At 43.7% G+C, this 27,921-nt stretch overlaps 1 protein-coding gene across 17 annotated transcripts in view; it reads right to left on the bottom strand.

Moving 5' to 3' along the window:
* Window positions 1-27,921, bottom strand: part of PTPRT (protein tyrosine phosphatase receptor type T) — a 1,067,285-nt gene that overhangs the window by 578,895 nt on the left and 460,469 nt on the right. For all 17 annotated transcript variants that reach the window (XM_019458468.2, XM_019458472.2, XM_053890232.1 and 14 more), the window contains one exon: window positions 25,107-25,400. In XM_019458468.2, coding sequence (XP_019314013.2) covers window positions 25,107-25,400 — 294 coding nt within the window. The remainder of the gene's footprint in view (window positions 1-25,106; window positions 25,401-27,921) is intronic.

The raw sequence follows: 27,921 nt of genomic DNA, 5'->3' as shown, positions 1-27,921 counted from the left end.
CCTTCCACTAATACACCCTTTGTCCCTCCCTCCCATGTTCTTCCTTCAGTGAATCACATGTACCTACACCCCTATTTCAGCACCTCTGCTTCTAGGGAACCCAACCTAAGACAGTTATATGTGTCTTTTGTTGAACCCAGAAGTCCATGTCTTGGTGTCTGTTGTGACAAAGGCTGTGAGCTACTAAGTCACATGGGAGAATGTCAGGTTCCCCCCTAAATCCCTAGCACAGGGCCTGTCACAGAGCCGTCATTCAATAAATAGGGAGTAAACGAATGAACGAATCCCATGCTGCTCCTCTGGTGTCCAGCCAGCAACCCAGAGCTCTTCCTAAGGCACTCCTACTTGCAGAATTCAGGCTCAACTTCTCAGCCAGTCAGCCTTGCCCAGAAGTCCAGCTGCGACAGCTAATAGATAAAAACCTTTCAATTTGCAAGTTCCCCTGAGTATAGGCTGTAGAGTCTGTCAGATCTCCAGGATGCCCCACACCTGGATCTCAGCACTCAACCCATGACCCCATCTCTGCAGACACTGCACTTGAACATTCCACCCTCGGCACCTCTGAGAGGCAGGGACAGAGCACATAAGGACGGAGGCTGTGTCTGCAACTCTGTGAACTCGCTAACAAGAACAATGTCTGCAAGAGCCAGCCAGCGCTCATTAAATAAGGCTCTTGTGACCAGCTCCTCGCAGATTTCAGGATCAGGAGAAAAATCTGGCTATCTAGACCTCTGGTTTCATCAGAAGATGCTACCAATCACATGTGGAGTGGTCAGGGTGAAAATAAATCATTAAGTAATACAAAGATAGGAGGTTCTCCTCTGAGATAAGCTTCGCAGGAAATTTCTGGCTCCACTCAAGCCGGCATCTAGGAACACGTGGGAGCTTGAATGTGATCGTTCATCAGGGCCCTTCTCAGATTCTAGCTGGCAACACTCTGCCCCGATGCTGCAGGGAAGGAGCTCACCTTAAGGTTCCCTGGGGTTTTTACAGCACTCTTACAAAGCCCCTGGGCCCAACCCACGGGTCTGGGCCATGTTGTGTCATGTGCTGGGTTGTGGGCAACCATACTGAGGACAGATGGCATCCAGGGACAAGATGGCACAGAGAGAGCAGACACCCCTGTGGTTTCAGTCAGGGGTCCTTCATTAATGGAACAGTGAGTGGTGGATGGTTCGTCTTTCCCCTCCACCACCCTCTCAGATCTCTGTGACTCCTTTTGTCCTCCCAGCAGACCCAGCCTGGCAGAGAGAGAAGCCTCAGCAATCTCCTCTTATTAAACCATTTACTTACTTTAACTGGGAGGCAGCCAGTGGGTGAGGAGGACAGACAGCAGATTATGTCATTATCCAGGGTTGCCCTGGACCCCTGACAGAGGCTGAAAAGCCTCCCTGTAAGGAGCCCGTAGCAGAGGCGCCTGTGCAGAGGTCCCTGCATGTCAAGACCACTGAACCTGTCGCTCCAGGCACACCATTCACATGGAAGTCTGTGTAAGTGGTGCCTCCTGCAACCGAGCAGGGTCACAGCCCTGCACGTAAGCACAGGCCTCACTGGCCACACCAACAGTCATCTCCTTCTGTTCACTTATGACTGGGTGATCAGACTTCAGAATCATCCACAGTAGATACTCATGCCCTACAGTCTTAGTCCAATTGGGCTGCTACAACAAAATACCACAGACTGGTGGCTTATAAACAAGAGCCATTAATTTATTACAGTTCTGGAGACTGGAAATCCAAGATAATGGTCCCGGCATGCTTCTGGTGAAGGCCCTGTTCTGGCTTGCAGACTGCCAACTCCTTGCTGTGTCTTCACACGGTGGGAGGGGTGAATGAGCTCTCTGGGGCCTCGAATACCATTCATGAGGGTTGTCCTCAGGACCTAATCATCTCCCAAAGGCCCCGCCTCCCAATACCACCATTACACCGGGCATCAGGATTTCAACATAAGACTTGGGGGAGGGGGGGACAAACACTCAATTCATAGCATCTACAACCTGAGTTCATTGATGCACACTTATCTGATGGAAGTCCATCTCTATAGAAATATCCATGGATTTTTTTTGAGTCAAAAAGACATCACTCATTACTGGTTAAGGTAATAACTCCCGATTCCCTCGGGATTATGTGAAGATCCTTGAAGAGCCCATAGGTTCAAATTCCATTTACTGCAAAAGTATTTGCACATGTGGGCAGACATATCTGTCCCTTGAAACATGAAGACATAATCCAGCTGCAGTTTGCATGAGAGCCTCTTTGTGTCCACATTAACACTCAAGAGTCTCTAACAGAGAGGCAGTCAGAGCCTCACCCTAGAAACTGGATCCCTTCAAGGATTAATCATCCCAGGTCTATATCAGCAGAGAGTAAGAGGAGGGCAGGAAGGGGGCCTCACCAATTTCTGCTCCCCTCAGAAAGAGCTTCTCTCCCTCAAGCCCCAGCCACCACTCCATTTACATCTCACTGGTCAGAATGTGGTCACATGGCCACACCCAGCTGCAAGGCAGGCTGGGAAATGTAGTCTTTTATCTGGTAACATCACTGCTAGAATAAAATCAGATCTCAGTAAGGAAGAAGGTGAGAACCAATATGAGTTAGACGACTACAATCTCTTCCACCTGGCTCAAATTTTATAGATCATAAAGCAGAGAAGAGTTAAGATACTCGTTCAAGTAAACAGTAGAACCAGGACTGAGAACCCAGGTTTTCTCGGCCAACATCCAACATGCTTCCCTAGCAGCATAGCTTGTGAACTGTTGAGGCTTTCACAGAAGTCACTGCCATTAACAAAGCAATATTCTCCACCAGCATCCGCCACCTCTATCTTCCCAGACACATTGGGATCAGGAAAATCAGCCTCAGTTTCAAAAATGAATCTGTTACCTCCATCAATCATGAAAAACAATTGGTCAATGGCCTGCAGGGGTGGGAGCTGTGTCAAAGCAGGGGTTGGACTAAATTGGAATTGACCAGTGGATTCATTTCAACCATCACCTTGACAGTTTGAGGAGACACAGTCACAGAAGCCAGGGTTGCTTTCATTCTCCGCTGCTTGTATTTCTATCTTGCCTCTGCAGCGACAATAAGGCAGAGGTCATCTCCTACGCTGCTCGGAGATCCCTGAGAATACTTACGTAAAGATAAGGCACAAGAGAAAAAACAATTTCCTTCCAATATTCTTAGCTTCTTAGCACAACAACTACAGTGAAGAAAATCTTTATCTCTGCCACCGTGGCAAAGAATGACAAGGATAAAAAGCAAATTGCCTCACATGCAGTGAGAAAAAAAAAACACAATTAAGATACTCCAGTGACCCTTGAATTCCTGAGAAAGAGTGCAGATCTCCGTTTCTTTGGTTAAGCTCCCCAGAAAGGCCGCAAACCAAACTGAAGGCTACCTCATTCCCTTACTTTTCAAATGGGTCCTTTTACGTGTGAACTAAATGGGTCTTACATCTGAATGAGATTAGATCATAAAGAATTCTACAAGCAAAAAGCATTTTGAGAAGGAAAGTGGGTTTGGTACATATCATTGCTAGTGTACAGAGAAATGCCTTCACAGAGAGGAAGTCTGAGAGGGACTGCACTGCACATAACAACACAAAAATGTCACACTGGATCAAACAGGAACTAATGAACGAGTCCAAACCTCAGTGCTTGCCAAAGTCAGGTGTAAGAAAACATGAGCATACCATAAATTCATTTCTAACATCAGAATCAATTAACATTTAGGGGCACCTGGGTGGCTCAGTCGGTTAAGCGTCCCACTTCAGCTCAGGTCATGATCTCGCAGCTCATGGGTTCAAGCCCCTCACCGGGCTCTATGCTGACAGCTCAGAGCCTGGAGCCTGCTTCGGATTCTGTGTCTCCCTCTCTCTCTCTGCACCTCCCCCGCATGCTTGCTCGCTCTCTCTCAAAAATAAACATTAAACCAGTTTTAAAAAATCAATTAATATTTGTTTATCCTCCATGTGCCAACAACTCTGCTAGGTGTTTTCACAAATGTTATCCATTGAGTCCTTGTTCTAAGCCTATGATGTAGTCATATTTTATTCCCATTTTACAGATGAGAAAGTTGAGGCTCAGAGACATGAAGCACAAGTCATTAAGGGCTACAGACAGCAAACAGTCTGGCATCCACTTGCTGCAACTACAAGTGCAGTGAGGCTTCTCTGCTCCCAAGAGAGTCTCCTTTCCAGAATATTACCGACGATATTCAAGCAAGGCGATACTACAGAAGAGGACACACCAGGCGTTTTACCCATGCTTCAGGCTTGGGTCTGCCACTCATTGCTCATTAGTGGACAAATGACTTCCTTTTCCGAGCTTTTTCCTCATCTTTAAAAACAGCATGATACTACCTCTCCCACTGCTATTCACGTTTAATTAGAGAATTAGGTAAAATGTCTACCATGTATTCTGTTTCTATTCCACTCTAACGACCAAAACGGCCCATGAAACACCCATTATAAAATCAAGATACCTAGAGAGACTCCTTCAGGAGGAATTATCTGCTCTGAAGGCACACTGCTGTTTGCATGGTTCATCCACTTCATCCCTTAATAACCCATCACCTCCTCCCTGAGCACTGTGCTGGCACGAGGGCCTCAAAAGGACCAGAGCAGAGCATCAAAGACACTGTGGTCCCTGCCCTTGAGGAGTCTGCTGAGAGGCAGTGCACAGAATACATGTGCTCAGTGATTCCTGGCCTGTGTTTGGTGATGGCCACCATGGCTCCCAGGCATATTCGTGCCACACCCCCACCTGCCATTGGGCTGATTTCCTAGTTTCCTCTTGGAATGTCAGTCTCTCTCTCCACTCATGACACTAGGACCTCTAGAAACCTACACTGCCAGTTCTACCCACCATATACCTTTCTTCTCTGCCACAGAGACTACAGAGGACTTCGGTGCCCATGGAGTCTCTGACAATGGGAAAAGTCAAGGGCTTGATCTCTTGCCAAGGGTGATCCCCTACCTGTGGGTCACCTCACTCATCTTTGTGTCACTTCACTTAGTACAGATTTCGTGAGCAGTGTGTCCTGTTCACATGGGTGATACGTGATGGAAGCGTCTAAACAATAGGTTCTGAATGAGTCTGTCAACACTTGGGCATAGTCTTGAGCACCCCGTAAGAGGCAAATTCCTCCAGCGTTCCCTTTCTTCATGGTAACTCCCCAAGACCAACCAGTCCTCCCCTCAATGCTATGAAGCATTAAGAGTCTGCACTGTGTATAAAGTCCTGTGCTCTGGGCTGGGAACCCACTGGGTAATAAGGCTAACACATCCTCAGTCTGACGGGGCTTATAGCACGCTGGGAACATCATCAAATATCACAGGACTGAGTCACAGCAGGGGAAAAAAGTGAATGAGCCTATCATCAGCAGGTTCAAACACATGGCAGAACAGAAGGTAGCTAAGCAGTGAGGGGCTCAAGGGGAAGTGAAGGGAAGCCCAAGGCTATATGTGATCTTCGTAGGCCAGTCTGGTTTTGGAATGTCCCCTCATATCATATTAAGATGCACATACATTCTACCTCCAACATTAAGGGTAATATTTTTGTCATAAAATTATCTTGAAATATTTAAAAAAATAATTTTGCTTTCCATATTAGTTGACTCCCAGCAACTGAGTAATTTACCAACACCTGTGGTTTCTCCAATTACTTTGTTCCTTTGGGAATTGATCTGTGAGAAAAGCTAATCTATAGTTTATCCTTAAGCATAATGAAACTTGTGGACAGTAAATCTGACTATAAATTATATTTACGTTATATATAAGTATATATAAAATAAACATGAAGATATATTTCTTACATATGTCATGAAATGCTGATTAGCTTTTTTTTTTTTTTTTTACAGTTTGCCTTACATATCTGTGAGTCAATAAATTGCTTTACTATGTGTTCAAACATTTCTGTAAGCCCTGAAATCTCCTGGCCACAGTGTCTAAAGACAAAGACCCTAGAGAGGGGGAGGGCAGACAGAGGAGGTTGAGAAAGCTAGTGAAGGGTCTTGAATGGCAGGGAGGCTATGGATGCTACTCCAAGGGTGAGAGGGGTTCATGAGAATTAGAGAAGATAGAGGGCCTGATGTGCTTCGAAATGGCCACACTGGCTGTCCTTTAGAGGATGGTGAGGGCGTGCGGTGGAGAGAAGTAGGACTATAAGCAGGGACAGGAAAGAGAAGGCTGGTAGATAGGTCCAGGAGAGATGTGATCTCCCTTGGGATGTAATTCCAGAAAGCATGAGGCTATTCATATCAAAGGGTTTCTATGGAGATGGGGTATGGGCACACAAAAGAGTGTTACCTTTACAGACTGCTCTCGGTCCAACATACCCAGGCAACACCAGCTGTCCAGAATCACCACCTTTCTCAGATACCTATTAAGTTCTGGGCTCTTGGAATGACTCCTTACACATATATGTTCTTTCAAGCCTCACCACGGCCCAAGAAGATGAAGGCTACTATTTATAAATGAATTCTCAGATGAGGAAATGAAGGTCCAGAGTAGTTTAGTAACTTGCTCAAAGTCACACAGCTAGTTAAGTACTGAGATCAGAGTCTGAACTGGGAAAATCATACTTTCTCCACAATGCCCTTTTGCATCCAAAATCCACAAATATCAGGGCAAGAATATCAGTATTCTTAACACTGAAGAAAGATTTATAGACAACCTCTAATGGTACTAATGCTCTATACATTTAAAGTCATTTAGTCATCATGAGACTGTGACTCCAGCATGACAATCCAATGGATCCAACGATGTCATTTTGTATTTGATCCTAGTGGCAATGGGGTCCATACATGCCTCTCCCACCCTGACAGGGTCTATTGAAAAGGAATAAAAATGGGAAGACACAGAAGTAGCAAGATGAAATTACATGTAAAAATACAACACAGTGTGCCAGGAAAAGAAAAGAACAGAAAAGAAAAGAATAATCTGCCTTGGAAATTTACCAGGATTCAAAACCTAGTAAGACAAAGATTGGTAACAGGCATAAAACCCAATGTGATACCTGAATGAACTGAGGCAGCACAGACTGTCAGGTCACGTATGTGGATGGGAGACTAAAGTTCAAGAGGGAGCAGCTCTAAGGGATAAATAGGGAAAATGCAGTTTTGTGGCTGATTGCATGGGACAGCAGAGTGGGGACAGGAAGACTCCGGGTACTGGAACAGGGTAGGCAGGCTGCTGTTTATCAAACAGAGATGGGTTGTTTCTGGTGTTCAACCTGTAGGACTGAGGTAGGCATAAGACGGGTAGGAAGAGAAGTTAGGTGTATAGATCTGAAGCTCAGAAGAGAGATGGCAATGGGTAGCTCATTGAAGCCAGGGGAACAGGTAAATCTATCTAGGGAGACTACTGTGTAATGAAAAGAGAACCAGTCAGAAGGACAGAACCCTAAGAAACACCAAATATAGAAATCGGAGATGAGAATCAATGGACATATGATCCTATAAGCAGGTCCTCAATGTGCATGAGCTGGATAGAGTTTTTATTTGAAAAACAGAGCTCACAGTGCAGGCTTCAGGAGGCAAAGATACAAATCCTTTCTACTGGCCCAGGTAAGATGGGAGTTTTCTAGGGTATGAAGGCATGGGCCATGCCTTAAGAGGATAAACAGGTGAGGTAAGATAGGAATGCCCTAAGGAAAATGGAGGAATGGCTATGGAGGGGAAAACGTCAGGTGATAAAAATTCAGAGCCTGCCTAAGCTAAGCCTAAAGAAAGATAAGAATGCGCAAATATTTGACACGTGTTAAGGCCAACGAGGGAGAGAATTGATTCTGCTCCAAACAGAGGGCTGTGACTTGTGAGTAATGATAAGAAATAAAAGCCATTGATTATCAGCTGCAAACACCAAACCACTTGTTTGCAGAGTTATTGTCTCAGGGAAATGGAGAAGAATAAAAAGGGAATGAAGACTTGTAATAGCCACAGATGAGCATGTCCAAGTAAACAAAGCTGCTCCTGTGCTGTTGAGGGCGGGGTGTAAACTGACCCAGTTTTTGAAGAACCATTTCAAAATCTTGAAAATGCTCACTGATCCAGCAACGACCCTTCCAGGTATGTATGTATGTATTTATATATTCTAGAAAAAATATTAGATGTGTGCACAAATTATAGTCTACAAAGATATTAATTGTAATTTTTGAAAAATTAGAAAAGACCGGGCACCTGGGTGGCTCAGTCGGTTATGTGTCGGACTTCGGCTCAGGTCATGATCTCATAATTTGTGAGTTTGAGCCCCACATCAGGTTCTGTGCTGACAGCTCGGAGCCTGGAGCCTGGAGCCTGGAGCCTGGAGCCTGGAGCCTGGAGCCTGTTTCATACTGTGTCTCCACCTCTGTCTGCCCCTCCCCTGCTCGCACTCTGTCTCTGTCTCTCTTTCTCTCTCTCTCTCCCCGCTCAAAAAACAAACGTTAAAAAAATTTTTTAAAGAATTAGAAAAGACCTAGATGTCCAGAAATAAAATACAATTGATGGTGCATCCATATAAGAGCATCTTAAGACATTAATCAAAGCAACAGTTCCACCTTCTCACCCGTTTCGCCTATATCCTATGCCACTCTGGCTTCTGCGTCTTCATACCCCTCAATAGCTGCTCCCGTGAAGTCACCAGTGACCACCAGGTTACCAAATCCAAGGGGACCCTGTTAGAGTACAGCTTACTGGACTTTCAGACAGGGGACAACTTCCCCCACCCACAGTTTTGCTGCTGCTTCCCCGACAGCACCACGTTTTCTTCACATTCTGCTTCGCTAGCTAGCTGCCTCTGCGATCCAGCCTCACCGTGGTGGCCATCCTCAGGGCTCACTTCTGTCCTACCCACACACACTATCTAGGTCGATCACATTTACACCACCGCTTTGTGGGGAAAAATCTGTGCTTCCATGGAAAACTAGGTATTGTCTATGGCGCAAGCTTCCTTGTTATCTGATTCAGACTCTAAAGGAGCTATTTGACAGGGCTGCAAATTGTAGCTAACTGACCACAATGCAGAATAATTTGTCTATACACATGCAAATGGTTCTGTCAGAGGGAGGGACAATCCTCCTCTTCCTCCCAAAGGGGAGGGAGAAAGCCAATTTTGCCCCTATTTGCATAGTTGTGTCAATATTCCTAATCTATAAATGTTCTGAGTTTTGGATTTGCCCCTGTACTGATTGTGACACCTTACCAATTCCTTGTAAATGAATTAAATACAACCAGGTTCCTATTTATAGATCTATGAGAATTATGATTTTATCTTTTCTTGAAAATTATCTTTTAACAGTTTTAAAGAATATCTAGAACCAAAGAATCCAAATGTATATTCCCATTCCTGACCACCTTCCCACCTTACTGATCTGTGTATACGTATAATTGGTTCTCACTGTTTGTAATAGTTCTATAAAGTTGCACTGAATTAGCAAATGCTCGACCATTGTTCCTAGGGGAGCCTCTTATACAACCTTTCCATCAACCAGTGAAAACACAACCCTGTTATTTATTTATGTATTTGTTTGTTTTATAAGCTATAATACATAACTGTTATATATTTATATATAACTAAACTATATATGAACTATAGATAAATATAACTATAGTTAATTCATTAGCATTGAACTCACAGCCAACAGCACTAGAACTCATGCCTGAACAAAGCTGACCTAACACACATATTTTCTCCATAAGGCACATCATAGCCTTCTTGCTCTTAGTATCACCAGGCAGCACTTTAGCACGACGCTCAGGGGCCATTTTAAACAGCAAAACCGCCCACAAAAATCACAAAAATGGGAAAATGAGGGCACTAAATAGACCACAAAAAAAGGTAATTTATTTACCAGAGGGGGTGTAGAAGAAGAAGGCAGAGCATCACCTTGTTTGACCTCAGTCTGGAATGTAAATTTTCCAAAACTCCACGCATGTCTGAGAATGACCATGGAACTCACGAGCGGTAATTCTGGTGTCACAGATACAGTTTAGCGAGTAAATGAATGTGCAAATACAGAATCCACAAATAATGAAGACGGACTGTATTTCTGTATCCATATTAAATGTGTGTCCCTCCCAACAGTCTTCAGGATCCATAAAAACCATATCTATTTTATTCATCATGCCACACTCTTAGTACCAAGTTCCATACTTGATGCATGAAGCTATTCCATACGTATTCATACTAACTTAAGCTAAAAAAAAAAAAAAAAGTAAATACACGAGAAAATATTCATTACACACTGTTAAATAAAGAAATAGGTTATAGACAAAATATATACATATTGGTTCAAGTTTGTCCAAGGAGTTGTACATTTGAAAAAGAAAAAAACAATAAGCGCCTGGGTAGTTCAGTTGGTTAAGCGTCTGACTTCAGCTCAGGTCATGGTCTCATGGTTTGTGGGTTCGAGCCCCTCATTGAGTTCTGTGCTGACAGCTCAGAGCTTGGAGTCTACTTCAGATTCTGTGCCTCCCTCTCTCTCTGCCCCTCACCTGCTCACACGCTCTCTCTCCCTAAAACACAAACGTTAAAAAATATAATAAAAAAAGATAAAAAGAAAAAAGAAAACCCAACAACCCGATTTGAAGGATCATCCCAAAATTTGTAGTAGTTATCTCTGAGTGCTGGCATTTATTCTTTTTTAGGGTTTTATCCAAAATTAAAATGATGAAAACTATTTCTTTCATTATCACTGCAAAATGCCATCAAAAAGTGACCACCCGCTTTAACTTTCTCACCATGTTCAGTGGAAGCCGGAAGCACAGGCATCAGAGTCTCCCTAACTGGGGAGCACATGTTCTGGTCAGCATCTCCAGCCTGCTCACGTGACAGGCTTCATAGCTCACTCCTCAGGGCCAGCACTCTGCTACATTATTGTCTTTCATCTGGTGTCTCTGAAAATACGTGGCCAGAATTAGGCATCATGCTCTTGCGATATTTTGTGTGGCATACCACAAGTGTCCTGACGCCCATTTATTCTGAACCCTAACTTCCCCACAATACGGAACATCATTACCTTGATAGCCACACCTAACTGAGCATGCACACCCATCCATTCTTCAAACTTCTGCACATGCTAGCCAAATCCTGGGGTGAAATCTTAAGCTTCTGTCCTCAGGGGGTTACAGTCTAGCAAAGCTCAGCACAGGGAGGTAGCCCTTTACTGTCTGTGAGAGGCCTTTAAATGTCTAAGCTGCCGTGGCTTTGATCAAATGCTTTGGGGTGGGTACAGTAGTCAAGGACACGTACTGACTGTAAAAGGCAATTAAGGGTCACATTATTGACTTCTTTCTTCTTGGGGATATTCCTCTGGGCTCAATTTTATTGTGTTTAGTTCATATACCACCCCATATAAACTAGTCTGAACCAAGTTTAAATGGATTTGCTGCTTAACCTTCAAATAAAAAAAAAAAAAAAACATTTAATTAATTAGAACCGGCCTCCTCTGCCCATCCCCTCCACCTTTCTGCCAAGCCATGTGTTTAATCCAATATTCACAACACTTAGAAACCTTCTGTAGTGGCCAGAGGGCAGGAGTCTGGAGGGCTTGGGGTCAGAAGATGTGATTTCACAGACATCTCAAGATTTGAGATTTAAGGAAGGTCACCTAACTCCTGAGAGCCTCCGTGTCCTCCAGTGTAAACTGGGGCAATCATCCAGGTTAGTCTCAGTCACAGTGAAGACCTACAGAGATGCTATAAAAGCTTTAGAAAGACAGCACTCTAATGGACTTGCAAACAGAGGTGGTGCTGGCCACTTGGGCAGGGCGGAAGCTTTCCTCCCAAAATGAGCTTCCCTAACGGTGGTCTGGCCGTCTGCTCAGCCACTAGGTCAGGTCAGGGGATTCAAAGTTAGGGCCCTCACTCTGATAGGCTTTCTTTGGTGATTTTTTTGGGTCAGGCTCCCAGCTTCCCTTCCTTCTCTTTCTCTAAAGAATTCCTCATCCCGTCTACCCAGTCCCTCACTGTGTGGGACACCCTAAGCTTTTTCCACCAGTGGTGTTGGAATGAAAGGTCACACAAATGTAAACCAAGCTGAAAACTCACCGTGTAGCAAAGACTAAAATAAACTGATTAATGAGTTAAATGTAGAACACGAGACTATTAAAAATGCCAACTTGGTAACAGCTTTTTTATTGCTGAGTGATGATGCCATGTTGGGTCATTTAAATTTTTATCGATCTTTCTGACTTTCCAAAGTTTCCACAGTGCACATGTATATCTTCCCAACATGCATTCAACACCTATTGAGTGAGTGCCTACTATGTGCCAGGCAGGATGTAAGGCAGTAATGACCAGAAGAGAAGAGGGTACTGTCCTCAGGGAGTGCACAGTCTAATGGAAAGGACATGCAATAAACAAAGACACACAAACAATCAGATGATTACAAATCGAGTAAGTTCTGTGAAGAGTGTTATTAATGGTTAGAAAGGGGGGCACCTGGGTGGCTCAGTTAGTTAAGTGTCCAACTTCAGCTCGGGTCATGACCTCACAGTTGGTGAGTTCAAGCCCCGAGTCCGGCTCTGTGCTGACAGCTCAGAGCCTGGAGCCTGCTTCGGATTCTGTGTCTCCCTCTCTCTGCCCCTTTCCCGCTTGCACTCTCTCAAAAATAAACAAACATTAAAAAAAATTCTAATAAAAAATGGTTATAACGGCAAGTAGAAAGGAGCCTAACTGAGATCAGGACATTAAGCAAGGTCTCCCTGTGAAGTAAGCTTTAAAGGAACCCGGAAAGGAGGATGGTGGGGGGTGGGGGGGGCCAGGCAAGGGAAAGGTGGAGAGTGAGTTCCAGGGAGAGGGAGCAGCTTGTGCAAAGGCTGGGGGCAGGCAAGAGCTTGGCCACTGTGCTTTTGAGGAACAGAATAAAGCCCAGAGTGGCGGCTGCCACATATGAGGCAGGCTGAGGAGAACGCAGAAGCAGAGATTGTAGACAGACTTGAAATACCACTTCATGCCTGTGAAATTGGCAAATTAAAAAAAAAAAAATCATGGTAACACAATTCTGCCAAGGTTACACTGAAAGTGCTCATATCATTATGAAAGAGCACAGTTACTTCACTGAAAGCCATCTGTGAAATGTAGCAGAAGCCATAAGGATGTCTCTACCTTTTAATACCTCAACTCCTTACAATGTAGTCTGAGAAAATAATTCAAGCAGAAGACTACAGGCCGGGAGAGGACGATACTTTGGAAACACCCAAATATCCAACAATACAGGCATCGTTTAGCAAGCTACTGTAATTAGACTCTGAGGAACACGATGAGCCATTAAAACAATATTGAAAACTCCTTAAGAACCTGTAAAATATTAACTTATGGTGCTGAGTGAAAGGAGAGGGCTATAAATGGCACATGGGGCATAATTACATGGTAAGAATGGGATCAGTGATTGAAAGGGAATATGCACTAGCAAAAAAAAAAGATATTAATTGGTATATGGGATAGAAGTTCTATTTTCAAAAATTCGCTTTGGTGTCAAGACTACTTCATGTTTTTCAAGGATGAAGATCAAGGTCAATGAAGGAAGGACAGCAGTAACCCCCACAGCAGCCCTGGGCCCGGCTGGGAAAAGGGCTCACAGGAAGAGTTGCACGTGGCTCTAGTGATTCAAGGCATCCCCAACTAGGGAAATCTATATGGCAATGGCGGATGGGCAACAATTCCCTGCTGGGTCCTCAAAGACACCCCAGCTTCCACTCTCAGCTCCTGTCACAGCTCTCCTTAAGCACCTCAGAACGACAGCAGGTCAAGACAATGCTGTGTGTGATGTAGAAACCATGACTGACCCTGGCTTCTGTCTCTTGTGACGTGTAGTCAATCCCTTTGGGAGCACAGCAAGAGGCTAACTTCGCCCCCTTGAACCCACTGCAGTGGAGGTGTTAGGACTTACTGGCTAGGAGGGCCTGGAGAGGGAGAGAGAAAGTCTGTCTCTCGGTGTTACAATGAAAAAGCTCACATTTACTAAACACCTACTACATTCTGGGCATTGTGCCAAGCACTTACAGTTATATACCCAAGTGGGTAAGAGCAAGAATTAGAGTCAGAATCCAGGGCCTCTATCCTTAGCCACTTCCCAATTGTTGTGACTTGCAGTCAAGCACTTTGTGGGTTGCAAGCAGATTCAGTGAGTTATTAGTCGTCATTAATACCAATGGCCCCAATTTCTATTCAGTGAGGTCAGCAATATCATCCCCATTTAACAGGGAAAATGGCTCAGAGAAGTTAAGCAAATTGCCCAGAGCTACCCAGCATCCTAATGACAGAACCTGGATTCTAACTCAGATGGGGCTAATTTGTCCCTGGTTCCATCTATACACAACATAAAGCCGTGTTCACATTCCAGGGTTCAGCAGGCGTGCAACTGTTCCTGTACCTTCCAAGAATGTCAATGATGCACTAACTATGACAAAAATCACCTCTCACATTTATATAGAGTACTTTACAATTTATAACAATCTTTCACATCCACACTTGACTCTGAGAGGGAAACCTACTTTCCAGTTATATACATTTTATACAACATAGCAAAACAAAGAGAAAATGTTTACAGTGGCCCACAATCTTTTTAAAGGTATATATTTATATGTATATACATGAATATATGTATATATATACATATGGCACATACATATAAATATATACTACATATATGGTGTGTCCGTGCACGCATAGGAGTACAGATAAATTAAAATACCTTCTTCTTAAGGGAATGTTGTTCTCATTACAAGAAAGGATTTGATCTCAGCATCAGTCGCCCTCCCCACACTCCTTTTGAGTATTCAACTCAATGCAAAAGATGTGCAAAGAAAGGCCTGGAGCTGAAGTCCGAATCAATCTGGGGACAGTGGAACTGCTCTGGAGGGAGAAGACTTTGCATTACCTATGTGATCCAGGAGGGAGAGGAGAAGGTAAAAAAACCCTGCCAACTGTAAGGACCTTTAAGTCTGCAGAAGGACTGCAAGTTGTTTGCTGGCAGCATAGCAATGCAAACCCTTGTCTGTGTCCCACCGAACACTGAGAGCAGTTCTGCTGCTGCAGGAAACAACCCTGTGTTCCTGCAGCTTTCGGAGAGTGGTGGAGAGGGGCCAGCTCCACACTGGGTCCAGTTGGGAGAGCCAGGAGAAACAGAGCAATGTTCTAGAACTCAGGGCAGGCAGTGAACAGGGGCCACGTGCGCTCCCCCTGGAAATGTAGGGGGCAGGATCTGGAATGGGGAATTCTGGTCAATACTTCACAGCTCTGCTGATCAACTCACTAGCTCATGGGGCTATGTATCTATATTTCAAAAAACTGGGGCAGTAATTACATACACAATTCTGCAAGCTGACTTTTGTTGTTGTTGTTTTTAACTTATCAGAGCATGAACACTGACCCATGCCATTAGATACTCTATGAAAAACATGGTTTGTAATACCAGCATAGAATTCCACTGTTCACACACACACAAATTTATTTACCTATGCTCTTACTGTTGTGGCACTGAAGTGATTTCCAAGTTTTGCCCTTGTAAATAATGCAGTGATGACCTCCATGTATACAACTCCTTCTGTGAAGCTCTGATTATTTTGTTAGGAAAAAAAATTAGTGAATTGTCTTCTAAATACGCTGTGCCACTTAACCCACTTGCAGAAATGCCTGTAAAAGACTGCTTTCACTGCTCCTTGCCAACGCTGGTTTTTACCAGTGAAAAATAGGTATGTTTTGGTAATCTTACAGGTTAAAAGTGCATTTATTAGATTATCTGTGACACTGGACATGTTAAATGTGTTCTTCACCATTCACATTTTGCTTGACAATTACCTGTCAATATTTTTTAGCCTTTTTTTCTATCACGTGACATTTTTATCAACTTGTTAGAGCTCTTTTTATGTGAGGATATTATCCCTTTCTTCTAAATTCTGTTGTCTTTTCCCATATCCAGCTTACCTATTTGTTTTTTGAGTTTTGTTAATACAGTAGAGAAGCTGTTCTTTTCCTTTTCTTTTTACATAGTAAGATTCGACTCAGGGGTTTATTTATTTGCTCTTAATGAGCTGAAAGTCCTTCCGAAGAAAAGAACAATATTTTCTTCTGGTTCTTCCTTTTTTCTGATTTTAATTTAAGTTCTTAATCGATCCAGGATTTATTTAGCGTATCATAATATACATGCAACACATTCTATTTTTTCCAAATTATTAACCAATTACAAATATACTATTTGTTAAGCAATTCTCCATTCATATAAATTTTAATAGCTAGTTTCACTCTATACTGGATTATTCTCTGGGCTTCAATTATTATAGCTATAATAAATGTTGATATTTCACAATGAAATGTCCCCCCACACCACTTTTTTAAACTGTTCTCCATTACTTTCTCCTCTATATTATTTCAGATCAATTTTGAAATCACTGTCAAGTTCCAGAAGGACTCCCATTAGGGTTTTGATTGCAATTGCATTAAACCCATAAATTAATTTGGGGAAAACGGATATCCCCACAATATTAAATTTGCTAATCCAACTACATGATATACCTCTCCATTTATTCAAGTCTTGCTTTATCTTCCTCAGAAAAGTTTTGCAGGGGTTTATGTTTTCATACGTAGTTGCAGTATGTTTCTTGGTTTCCTCCTAAGTATTTATGTTTTAATTGCATTTGAGAACAGGATACGTTTTATTATATTTTCATGTGGTTATTACTAGCATACGGCTATTGCTTTTTGTTTATTTGCTTTGTGTCTGACCATAATACTGAAATCTCTTAATAATCCTAATACCTTTTTTTTTTCTTGGTTTAGTTTATTCTCTTAGGCTTTGATGCTGTAAGAGTATTTGCTCCTAGAAATAGTAATTCTAAAAAAGTGACTTTCCATTCCTGGCTTACTAAGTAAGAATTCTGATCGGTAATGAAGACCGATTTCTTTCAAATTATTTTTCAGCCTCTCTGGAGATCATATGGTTTGTATCCTTTGACTTATTGATATGAAGTATTATATGAATAGCTTTTCCAGCATTCAACATTTTTCATCAGTGCCTTTCTAGAATAAACCCAACTTGGTCATGGTGCCTTCTGCTTTCATAATGATGCTGGATGCTGGCGGTCATAGAGCTTTGTAGCTATGTACTTACACACTCAGTTCCCAGCCAGGCCACCTGGTCAGGTATAAGGCCTTGGGTAAGTCACTTACCTCCCAGATGATGGAGGAAATCATGGCCCCTCCACTAGGCTGCTGCAAGAATTACAAGTAAAATCCTCCAAACAACCTCAATGCTATGGGCCTTGTATATCATAGATACTCAAACTGGGTAGCTGTTGTTTTCATTACTATGAAACAAAGGAAACACACTTTCTTGGTATTGTTATCTCAAGGTCTTCCCAGGTATAGGAATGAGTGACCTCCAGCTGTAACATATTTGGGAGTTACTTTTTTAATCCAGAAAGTCTGATAAACAAAAAAACCAAAGATATTAGATTTAATTATCATTAACACTACCTCTCTGTGGCTTTTTCTTATCTCAACTTTCAAGGTAAGGAGGAATCAAGGAGTATTTATTTCCCCAGGAAGGTCTGTTGGCTTACTATACTTCACCTTCTGAGCCCTAGTTCTCTAGGGATCATGGGGGAGCAAAAAAATCTAAACCTAACAATGTTTTACAGGGTTTTTCTTGTTACTTTGGAATTTCACCCAAGGCTACAGAACCAGAAAGAGTAAGGAGTAAGTATGGCCGCCTCCTGCAGAGAACCTGAGGCACTTCCAGATGTCCTCCTCAGGTCCTCAGGGGCTGGAAGAGGCACCCAACTGGACCCTCCCTCCTCTCTTCAACACCAGGCTCAACCCACACAGCAAGGAGGCTGGGTGGATTGGGAGGAGAGAGTCTTGGAACCTGTAAACAGGTGTAGGGAAGAAGGCTTTAGCTTTCCAACTCATCTTCCCGAAGCCAAGGGAGGAGTTCCATGGTAGCCACCTGTAGACATTGTGTACATAGAGGGAAGGAGGGGAGAGGGTCTGCAAGAAGAGGAAGGGGACATATCATGTCCCAGCAGATGCCTGCTCACGTGCAGACACCCCCTGGCTCATGTAGCAGCTCCTGAACCAGGTATGGTGAGAGCAGGCTTTCTCTCTCTTCAATCCCTCCTCTTTCCTCCATGGTCCTATGCTCCAGGGGAGGAAGGAGGCACAGAAGCAGCTAAAAAGGCAGGGAAGGAAAGGGAAGTGGAAGAGCAATGAGCACCCCTTCTCCAAATAATTTTGCACAGGTGGTTGTCGTAACCATCTTTTGTGGGTGCCTTCAGTCTGGGCTCACCTGCACGACTCTGGCAACCATGTCCCTTTGAGCATGGTGTGGCATGCACGGAAGACCCTCCTTCCCTAGTCTGTCACAGTGCTGGAGGTTTCCCCGGTGGTCTTCAGATTCTGCTTTGGTTCTAGGTAGGATGGTGATCTGCCTGCTATTGGCTGATCTTGCTGTGCCTCCCTCAGACTCAAGGGTAATCTCACCAGGATTATGACAGGGCAGAGATAGGAGTTAGAAGTCTGTGCTCACACCACCATCCTGCTCAGAAGGAAGTTCCATTTGCGTTTAATCTAGACCCCTTCTAATCTAATCTCAGACCAGGTTATGCTACCTGTGCATTGAAGCTGAGGCTTACAAAAATTTTCTTTTAATGGCCTGGAGTGCCTGGCTGGCTCAGTCAGTTAAGCGTCCAACTCTTGGTTTTGGCTCAGGTCATGATCTCATGGTTTTGTGAGTTCAAGCCCCATGTCAGGCTCTGGGCTGCTAACACAGAGCCTGCTTGGGATTCTCTCTCTACCCCTCTCTCTCTCTGCCCCTCTCCCACTCACGCTGTCTCTCTCTCTCTCTCAAAATAAATTAAAAAAAAATTTAAAAAGGCCTTACAATGCTAGTTACATAGCTTTGTTCTGTTTTCTAGACTCTCAATTTCTCTTTCTCTCTTGCTGTCCCTCCACTCTGCCCTAGAACTGGATGCTGGACTGAAAACATAGAGCCCGCCTAAGGATGCTCACTGAAGACAGTCAGGACTCACCTCCGCTCCCTGTTCATAAGTCCTCATGCTCATAAGCCTTGGCTTCCCAGAAAAGAAAGGGGTCTGGATAACATGCTTCTCTCTCCTACGTAGGACTTAGATTAATCAGAAAAAGATCAACTCCTATCTCCGCCCCTGACCTCATCATCAGGTATCACTGTAGCCACACATCAATGAACCCAGAACACCTGCAAAGCCATTGTTCACCATCTTCCCAGGAGCTTAGGGCTTCGGCACTAATCCACCACTGTCTGAGCAAGTAAAGACAATGGCACTAGAGCAGTCTTTTTACAACAGGGTCCATCACACCATCAGTTTAGATTCCGACACCCTCTTCCTAGGCCGGAGACGTTTTTTGTTTTTTGTTTTCTTCCAAATAATGTTCCTTAAGGGGCTTCTATGTTTTGGATTCTCTCCTAGGCTTATAACTTATCTCACTGAGGCTTCGCCACAAAACAGTGTATCATAATCTCCTGTAAATGGAAGAAACGAAACAGAGACACAGACAGATGCACTGTCATCCAGATACAAGTGCCACCTTGAAATAAAAACCAGATTCTTTTTGGCTCTAAAGCCCCTATTCTTCTCACTAAATTCTAATGACTACTCTTACTTCATTGAGCTCAGCAATTTGAATTTCTCCTTTCTATTTCCTTAGAGAAAAGAGACAGACACCTATCACTTCAAGTAGGAATCCATAAATATGTGAATAAAATATAATGTGCAATCAAACCTCAGGTGGAGGGAATACTAAGTGAGCCCTCCAAAGCAGCAGTATTGCACATTTCTGGCTGTACAAAGTCACTTTTCATTTGGAAAACCTAAATTCGGCAATACCACAATGAAGTGGGTACCCAGGCAATGGGGCCTTTAATTTACAGGGAGAAAGCAATCACAGGGAACTTCTGATCACCTGGCATGCTAGACTGTGGATTTGTGATTCCACAACTGCAAAGTGATGGTTACTGCCAGAGTCTGGCTCAAGCAGGACCTTTAAGGATAAGGGGAGGAGATTTCCAGAGCACAAGAGAGCTAAATTTGGGTTGCTTAAGACCTGTTTCTGAGATAAGGAGGAATAGGTCTCTTGAGAGTAAAACCAGATCCATACACAAGTGGGTGTGGCATGGAGGCAGATCTGGGTGACAATGAGGGAGAATGTCTTTTGTCTAATGCTGGGTGATAGCTTGAAGGCATCAACAAGCAGGTGCATGGCCCATTAAAAGTGGTACCTGCAGAAAAGATGAACTGGACCAGTGTGGTGTCCACACCTCTCATCATCTCACTGGCCTTCCCCTATTGCTGACCCTGGTCCCCATTCTCAATGCTGTTGACCTTGGTTCTCCTCATGGAATCCAGATAGTTGATGCTAGCAGCCTCTGCTCTTTTAAACCTACATGATATTCTGTTTCCACATAGGACCCCAGCCAGAGTTTTATGATAACCAGACCAATATTAGATAGAGAGTAATAGTAACCACCCAGGATCCCCAGCAGTTATAAGGTCTGCTATGGGAGCGCATGATCTTCCCATCAGAGATAGCATTCAAGGTGAGGCTGGGTGGGCACCAGACAAGCTCCTAGGACCCAACTAGTATCCATGGATGTCTGCTGTTGGGGATGTGCCAGAGAAAACCACCCACTGTTCTAGATAAGAAAACGTCTGAGAGTCTAGATTATGATCATCGTGTTCTGAAATAGGATTTCCTGTGAGATGATGAACAACAAAAGAAAATGGTACACCCATTCACATGCTAGTCAGTCCAGAGAAACGGACATGTCAGATTTCCTGCTTTAACAATTCACAACCACAAGAGCAACAAGTAATAATTCATTTTATTACAGGCATCTAAAGAGTATTTGGAGCTTTTCAAAGAACTCTGATGTAAATTATCACATATGCACCTCACGCCTGTATCTCAGGAAGGATGGCAGATGATTAAAGAGAGCAAAAGAACAAAACGATGAATGAAAAAAATAAATGAATGGGGCATCTCAAGGGAATAGTATGAAGAAAGAAAATTAGACTGCTTTCATTGGTACTAAGGAGTCCCTTTGATTCTAAAATGCAGATGCAATCAGGTAGTTCTCAGGGAAGATGAAGGGGTACCCTGCTGGTCCCTCCTGGGCTCCAGGCTTCCATATGCCATCACCTGCTATGCATCTTTATCTCAAACACAACATATGCAAACCTCAACTCATTCTCTCGTCCCTAACCCATCTATTGTGTCTTGCATCTCGCCCAACAGTTCCACCACTCACCTCCCAGCCATCCAAACCAGAAGCCATAGAGTATCATCTTTGGCCCTCTTCTCTCACCCCTACATTCCCTGTGTGATAGTCTGTCCAGGTTCTGGCATCACTGGCTAACAGTCTTGCTCTGAACTCGAGACTATTGAGCTAGGATGGTGCTTTGCAGCCAAACTCTTGAAAATGTCCACCTGTAAAGGTGTGACCCCGTTCCTGATGCACCAAGGATATACCCGGCAAGTGGCCTGTCAGACCTAGCAGACCCGGAATACATCCACACCTGCCCTTGCTGAATTGTCCCCCAGGTATCTTCCTGAGCTACACCCATGCTTTAGCCTGAGCGCCTGCTTTAAGCCTTTGCCACCAATGCCTAGAACAGAGCTTGGCCCGGGGAAGGAGCTCAGTAGATGTTTGCAGAAAAGGCCTACAGCCTCCGTGGACTGACTAGACCATGCAGCTGGTCTCCATAGTTGCCAGTCTCCCTACCACGCAAACCCACCCTCAAGAGGACATGTAGACAGGAAACCCCATCAAAGCATGTGATGGGGAATTCCTTGAGCCAAGAGACTTAGCTCTAAGCACTGAATTGATTTGCAGTCTTGGGCTGATGATGCTGTACCTTAGCCTTCCTCCCATTTACCTCTCAGAGCTGCCTCAAGGATCAAGCAACATAGTGGGCACACCACCAAAGTGGCACGTAGGTGTGGCACAGCGTATCAGTGATTCCTCAATGTGGGTATGCCTCAGCATCACTCAGAGGGCTCCTTAAAGCATAGATTTCTGGGCTCCACTCCCAGAATTTCTGCATCATTAGGTCAGGGCTGAGGCCTGAGAATATGCATTTCTAACAAGTTCCCAGGTGATGCTGATGGTCCAGGGACTAAACTCTGTGAACCAGTGTGCCAGACCATTTTAAGAGCACTGCCTTTCCCCACCGACCTGGTTTTTCTCCCTGAAGTATGCTATTTCAATATTCGACTTTATGTTTATGTTTTACCCTTTTTGCTGTTTTGCTGGAATCTTAACATAGTCTGTAAATTCCTCTGGGCAGAAATTATACCTTCCACACTCCACATTCTCTCATTTTCTGTTTTGCAAAATAATGAGTACATTTCCAGTGCGATTAATAATAGAAAAAGGAAGGGGGGGGACCCACACTACCAACCCCAATAAACAGCTTCCACAAATGGATACCAGCCCTGGAATCCTCTTAAAAATTAATTATGAGGCAAAGAATATTCTACCATCAGTGGCAATGTGGGAAAGAAGATTATGTTCTTGATGACACATTTTGTAAAATGTGGGTTATTCAAGATTTTAGCTGTAACTTACTTAAACACCACCATTTTTTGAAATATAAAACCACAAACAGCATTTCAACTCATAATTTTTATAGTGATAGTCAGACAATTGTGTTTTCAACATGCAAAATCCATTACACAGTCGTGGCAACAGTTTGCAATAGATTGTAAATTTTTATTGAGATGATCATCTTCCGATTGAATTTCAAAATGTATTATATGATCATCAGCAAATACGTCCAGAGGGGCTGCTAAAGGACTTTCAGTATCATTTATAAAGATCAAAAACCCTGGAAACTCTTAGATTTACCCTGTGGAAAAAGAAAAGTCTCATTGGTAGGATCAAATCAATTACTTTTATGGATGAATATTGAATTGCAAAGCTGAGATAAGGTATTACCTGGTTTAATAACATAATCTTATGTCCTTTTAAAGTAGTAGGTTTCGTAATCAGGTTTCAATAAGGAATTTTGCGAAAGGCCCACTTTTGAAAATAATCAAGAAAATGGCATTTCTATTTATTATAATGGTCCGACAACATCCAAAGGAATACTCCCAAGCAATGGGCATCCTCACTAACCTTGGGTTATAGACCACCCAGACGCACTACTGAGGTACGTAAGAGTGATTACAGTCAGTTCTGCTACAGCTCTTGTTCTGACAACTCACATGTGTTCCAACATGATTGACCTATTAGGGGACAATCTGAGCATAGCACGAATGTCACATTTGTTATGTGTGAGTCTGCACATAGAAACACTATTGAAGCAGAAAACTGCACTCAGCTCCACTGAGCCACGCGCGAGTACAGAGAACGTACCCCCCTCAAACATTGACCTGCTGCCTCTGTTCACAGCACGTGCTGTGAGCCCCAGGCACCCACAGCTGGTGTCATGACTTTCCATCACGTTCAGAAAGCCCTCTTCATCACCACCCCAGCTCACGGGCTGCAACCTGCTTCAAAAGCAAACCCGGGGTCTCTCTGCAAGGAAACACACTCTATGTACTGCAGTATTTATGCATATCCTAAGCCACTGACAGGTGTGAACTGTGTGACCAGTTTTACTATTTTCCTCTTTTTTTTTAATGTGTCATTGATGAAGAATGAGCGAAGTACCCTGATCCCATTTTCCCCCATAACCCTGATAGTCTTTATCGCATAACTTTCCATACTACAGTGATTTTCAGGGACGCGTATGTCGCATTATAGAACTAATTGTATTTTGTTTTTTTCTTCCATGGGGGTCGTTGTGCCGATGGGTCCTTCTCTCCCCACCCGGAACCCATCAGTGACTCTTCCTCCCTTGGAATCCAATGGCTCATGCTGCTGCTTCCCTGGTCCCCCCTGGCAGAACCCCGGCACTGTATTCCATGCCAATGGCACAGACTTCTCTATCTTTTCATTGGGGTGACCAATGATCAGTAGCATTAGAGTCAGAAGAACCTGAGTGCAAATCCTGACGGTGCCACTGGTTAATTCTACGACTTTGGACAAAAGGTTTTAAAATATAGAGTCTCTATTCCTTCATATATATGTGAGATAAAAGTACTTACATCAAATGGTTAAACGGGGAAAAAACCACACTGAGTTCTTTTAACTTCTTGAGTTACATTCAGAGCTGTAACATCTCAGGAATACAGTCAGGGATAAAATCCTAGCCAATATCCCTTATTAGAAACACCATAGAAGCCTGGAGTTCCTGGGGATAGGATACAGTTGGTTCAAAAGAACCTTCTCAGACACAGTCCCAGCCACCAAATTCTTAAGCGACAAACCAAAAACCTCAGAGAAACTGGGGGAGGCACAAGTCCCCTGGGGTATACTGAGCCAGGAGCTTGGAGGGATATAGAATCCAGAGGACCCATGAAGGGACAGTCCCAACCTAGACTGTTCGGTTGGAACCAGGAGGGCCTGAGGGATACAGAGCCAGAAAGCTCTCAAGGACTAAAGCAGTTCCAGAATCCACTGAGAGGCACTTTCAGAGCCAGGAGGTACTCAAGACAAAGTTGGCATCAGGAACCTTTCAGAGACGTAAATAGAACCAGGAACCCTCAGGCAAAGTGTCAAAACCAAGAGCTCATTAGGGTCACAGGCCTAGGCAAGGAATCCTCAGGGACAAAGTTAACATCACAAGCACCTGAGATAGCTAACAAGAATCAGAAGCACACAGAGGTGTAGTCCAAATGAGGCCGTGACAAGGCACACTCTCAGAGCCAGGAGCCCTGAGAGACACTTCGAGCACTAGGAAGCCTCAGACTTACAGTGGCACCAGGAATCCCTGGAGGCACACAACCAGTGTCCCATCGGAAACACTGCCAGAACCAGGAACGCTCCAGGACACGGCTGGAGTCAGGTGGCTCTATGGGTCCCAGTCATCACCAGAGCCAGGAGGGCCTCGAAGGCAAGACCAAAGCCCTGACTGTTGCTTTCCACAACAGGAAGCACAGTCACATCAAAGAAGTCTAGGAATGACTGTCGCAGAATGCCAATAGAAGGATCACTCAGGGCAACTGCCCGACCTCTCGAAGCAGAGTCAAGAAGGAAGCTCTTACCTGCACACTTGGTTCTGGTGGTGAGCGGAGGCCCTGGTGGTCCCGTGCCTCCCTCCCCCGGTCGTGTGAGCAGCACCCGGATCTCATACTCCACATCAGGGTCCAGATGCCATAGCTTATAGTTGGGAGAGTCAACTATGTGGGTCTCGGCCCAGGTGCCCGTGGTGGTGCGGTACTCCACCTCCTTCAGGATGATGGGGCCATCCCCGATGATAGAGTTGGCATTCGGTTTGATCCACAGGTATGTGGCCCCTACGGCCAGCAGCTCTGGGGGGGCGATGGGTGTGGGAGGCTCTGGAAGACAAGCAATCAGCAAAGGATGTCAGACCCGAATGGTTTACAGAGAAGAATCCAAGCATATAAGGACAAGAACAGAATTCCAGAGTGAGCCACTTACAGGAGCCCAAATCCCTTTCATGACTCCATTCACATCCTACCTTAATTTCTATGATTTTTTTTAATGTAAATACCTGAATTGGTATTTCTTCTACCACACAACCATATCTCCATTTAAATAAAGTAAAGAAAGAAGGTAATTGTGAATAAATGGTTTTTCTGGAACACAGCAAAGCTGCCTGGGTTAATATTCTGTTTTCCGTCCTCAAATGAGAACATGCCCTTACTGAAGTGGAATTTGGTTCAAAACCCAGGAGAGTCTGAGGTTTGTAACCATTTCTTTCATAGCAACACATGGATTCCTAGTGGAAGTTCTCCCCCAAATAGTGCTATGAGCCAAAGTAGCAAAAAGATGATGGCAAAGGAAAAATTCAGCTTCTTTTCAACTCTAGCAGGTTTCCTCCAGTAAGGAGGATGTCACAGGCACAGTGTCCTCTGTAGGAATCAAGGGTCAAGGGAAAAGTCAATGCAGAGTTATCTTGCATCCTGTATGGGTTGTTCCTCTTCCACTAAGTTCTATTTCTTCGGTTAAATAAACTATAATTTCAACAAGCACTTATGGTAGGTCTTTCTGGCAATTCTTAGCCCATTGGCGTAGCTGCTGAAATTAACATTAACTTTGTATTTCTTATTTACCAAGAAATATCACATGCACTACTTTGTGCAAATCTTGGGACACAATCACCTCCATTTTGATGGATTAAAAACAGACAAACAAAGAATCCAAGTGATTGGGTCACCTAACCAAGATCATGAAGCAGGTAAGGTAGGATGGAACCCACATCTCTATGCCTTCCCAGACCAGCTATTCCTTTGGAAAGCTGTTTGCTTATAGACACCCATTTTCTAGAACTCAAACTGGTTATGTTTGTTATTTTTATTTGGAGCAAAAAATAGCAGTGGCAAAGCAATAAAGAAAATAACAATAGGGGCGCCTGGGTGGCTCAGTCGGTTAAGCGTCCAACCTCAGCTCAGGTCATATCTCACGGTTCGTGGGTTCGGGCTCTGTGTAGACAGCTCAGAGCCTGGAGCCTGTTTCGGATTCTGTCTCTCTCTCTCTCTGCCCCTGCCCCACTCATGCTCTGTCTCGGTCTCTCAAAAACAAACAAACACTGAAAAAAATGTAAAAAAAAGAAAGTAACAATAAAGAGAAAATAAGTCCCCTTATCTACCACTCAATATAACAGCCATTTTTATTTCTCCATGTTCCATTACAATTTCTATTCATATTTTTAATCCTTGTTCATACAGCTACAGTAACATAAAGACCCAATGTTTTTCTTCCCTCACTTCTTAGATTCTAAAGACTTTGCTGACAACATGGATCTTGCCATCACAGTCTTTAATAGCTACAGAACAATCTATCAGGCAATCACACTAACTAATCTCCAATTCTTGGGCACGTGAGTTGTGCCAAGTTTTGCTACAGTAAATAATGCTGCAATGAACATCTTTGTGCAAATGACTCCAATTTTTCTGGTCTCATATTTTCTTGGAACCAATTGCCAGAAATGGGATCTGTCAATGGATATGAACAAATTAATGATTCTTGGAGTAGAATTAGGAAGTGAAGAGTCAGTGGGTGGGGGAGCGTCTGGGAGTGGAGTATAATGCAGATGTGATCAAAACTTTTGGAGGGCCTCTGGGCTATTCAGGTGGGTAAGGCAGGTACAGGTTTCCATCTGGAACTCAGGTGAGAGCTTCGGGATAGATCAGACTCATTCAGTGTTTGCTTTCTAATTAATCACCTACCCACAAAGATTCTCCAGAGACAGAATAATTGCTATGAAACAGAGGTGGACAATATTTTCTCAGTGTGATTTGAAGCAAATCTTAAGGGACAACTTCAGATTGCCTCTATTATAGCCTGCCATTTGGTCAGAGAAGGAAATTAAGCAGATTAGTCAAGCTAGATGCTTTTCTTTACAAAGCCATGAAGGTTATTACTCAAGGCCTTGTTATCTCAAAGGTGTTTGCAAATTGATTTTTTGATAATTTGTTCCAGGTAGAGAAGTTAAGTTGGCAGGCAGATAATTTCTGAGCTCATCCTTTGTGTATTTTAAATATATAGACCTTTTGATCATCATTGTCAACTCTCCAGAGTCCCCATCAGTCTACAGTGGGGCCCCAAGGGTGCTATTTTGTAGCTCTGTGATAACTCTGCTCAACTCCTTAATATAATTATTCACAGACTGGCCCTGGACAGAATTAAGAGCAGCAGACTTCAATACTTTGGGGCTTGGGCCAATCGACTTTCCTCCATGGTCTTTGCTCTGTTTCAGGCATTAGCAGTAAATTGCTGACCACCAGAAAGAAAATAAAGTATCAATCTTTCCAAATGTTTAGTCTCTTTTCACTTATTTCTGGTGGTAGGTACAATATAGTAACAAACTTTCCCTCGAGTAAATAGATGTCTCCA

The sequence above is a fragment of the Panthera pardus genome, unplaced genomic scaffold, assembly GCF_024362965.1.
Source record: "Panthera pardus isolate Hobbes unplaced genomic scaffold, ASM2436296v1 HiC_scaffold_25, whole genome shotgun sequence".
Lineage (NCBI taxonomy): Eukaryota > Metazoa > Chordata > Mammalia > Carnivora > Felidae > Panthera > Panthera pardus.
This window is presented reverse-complemented; position numbering and strand designations above follow the sequence as displayed.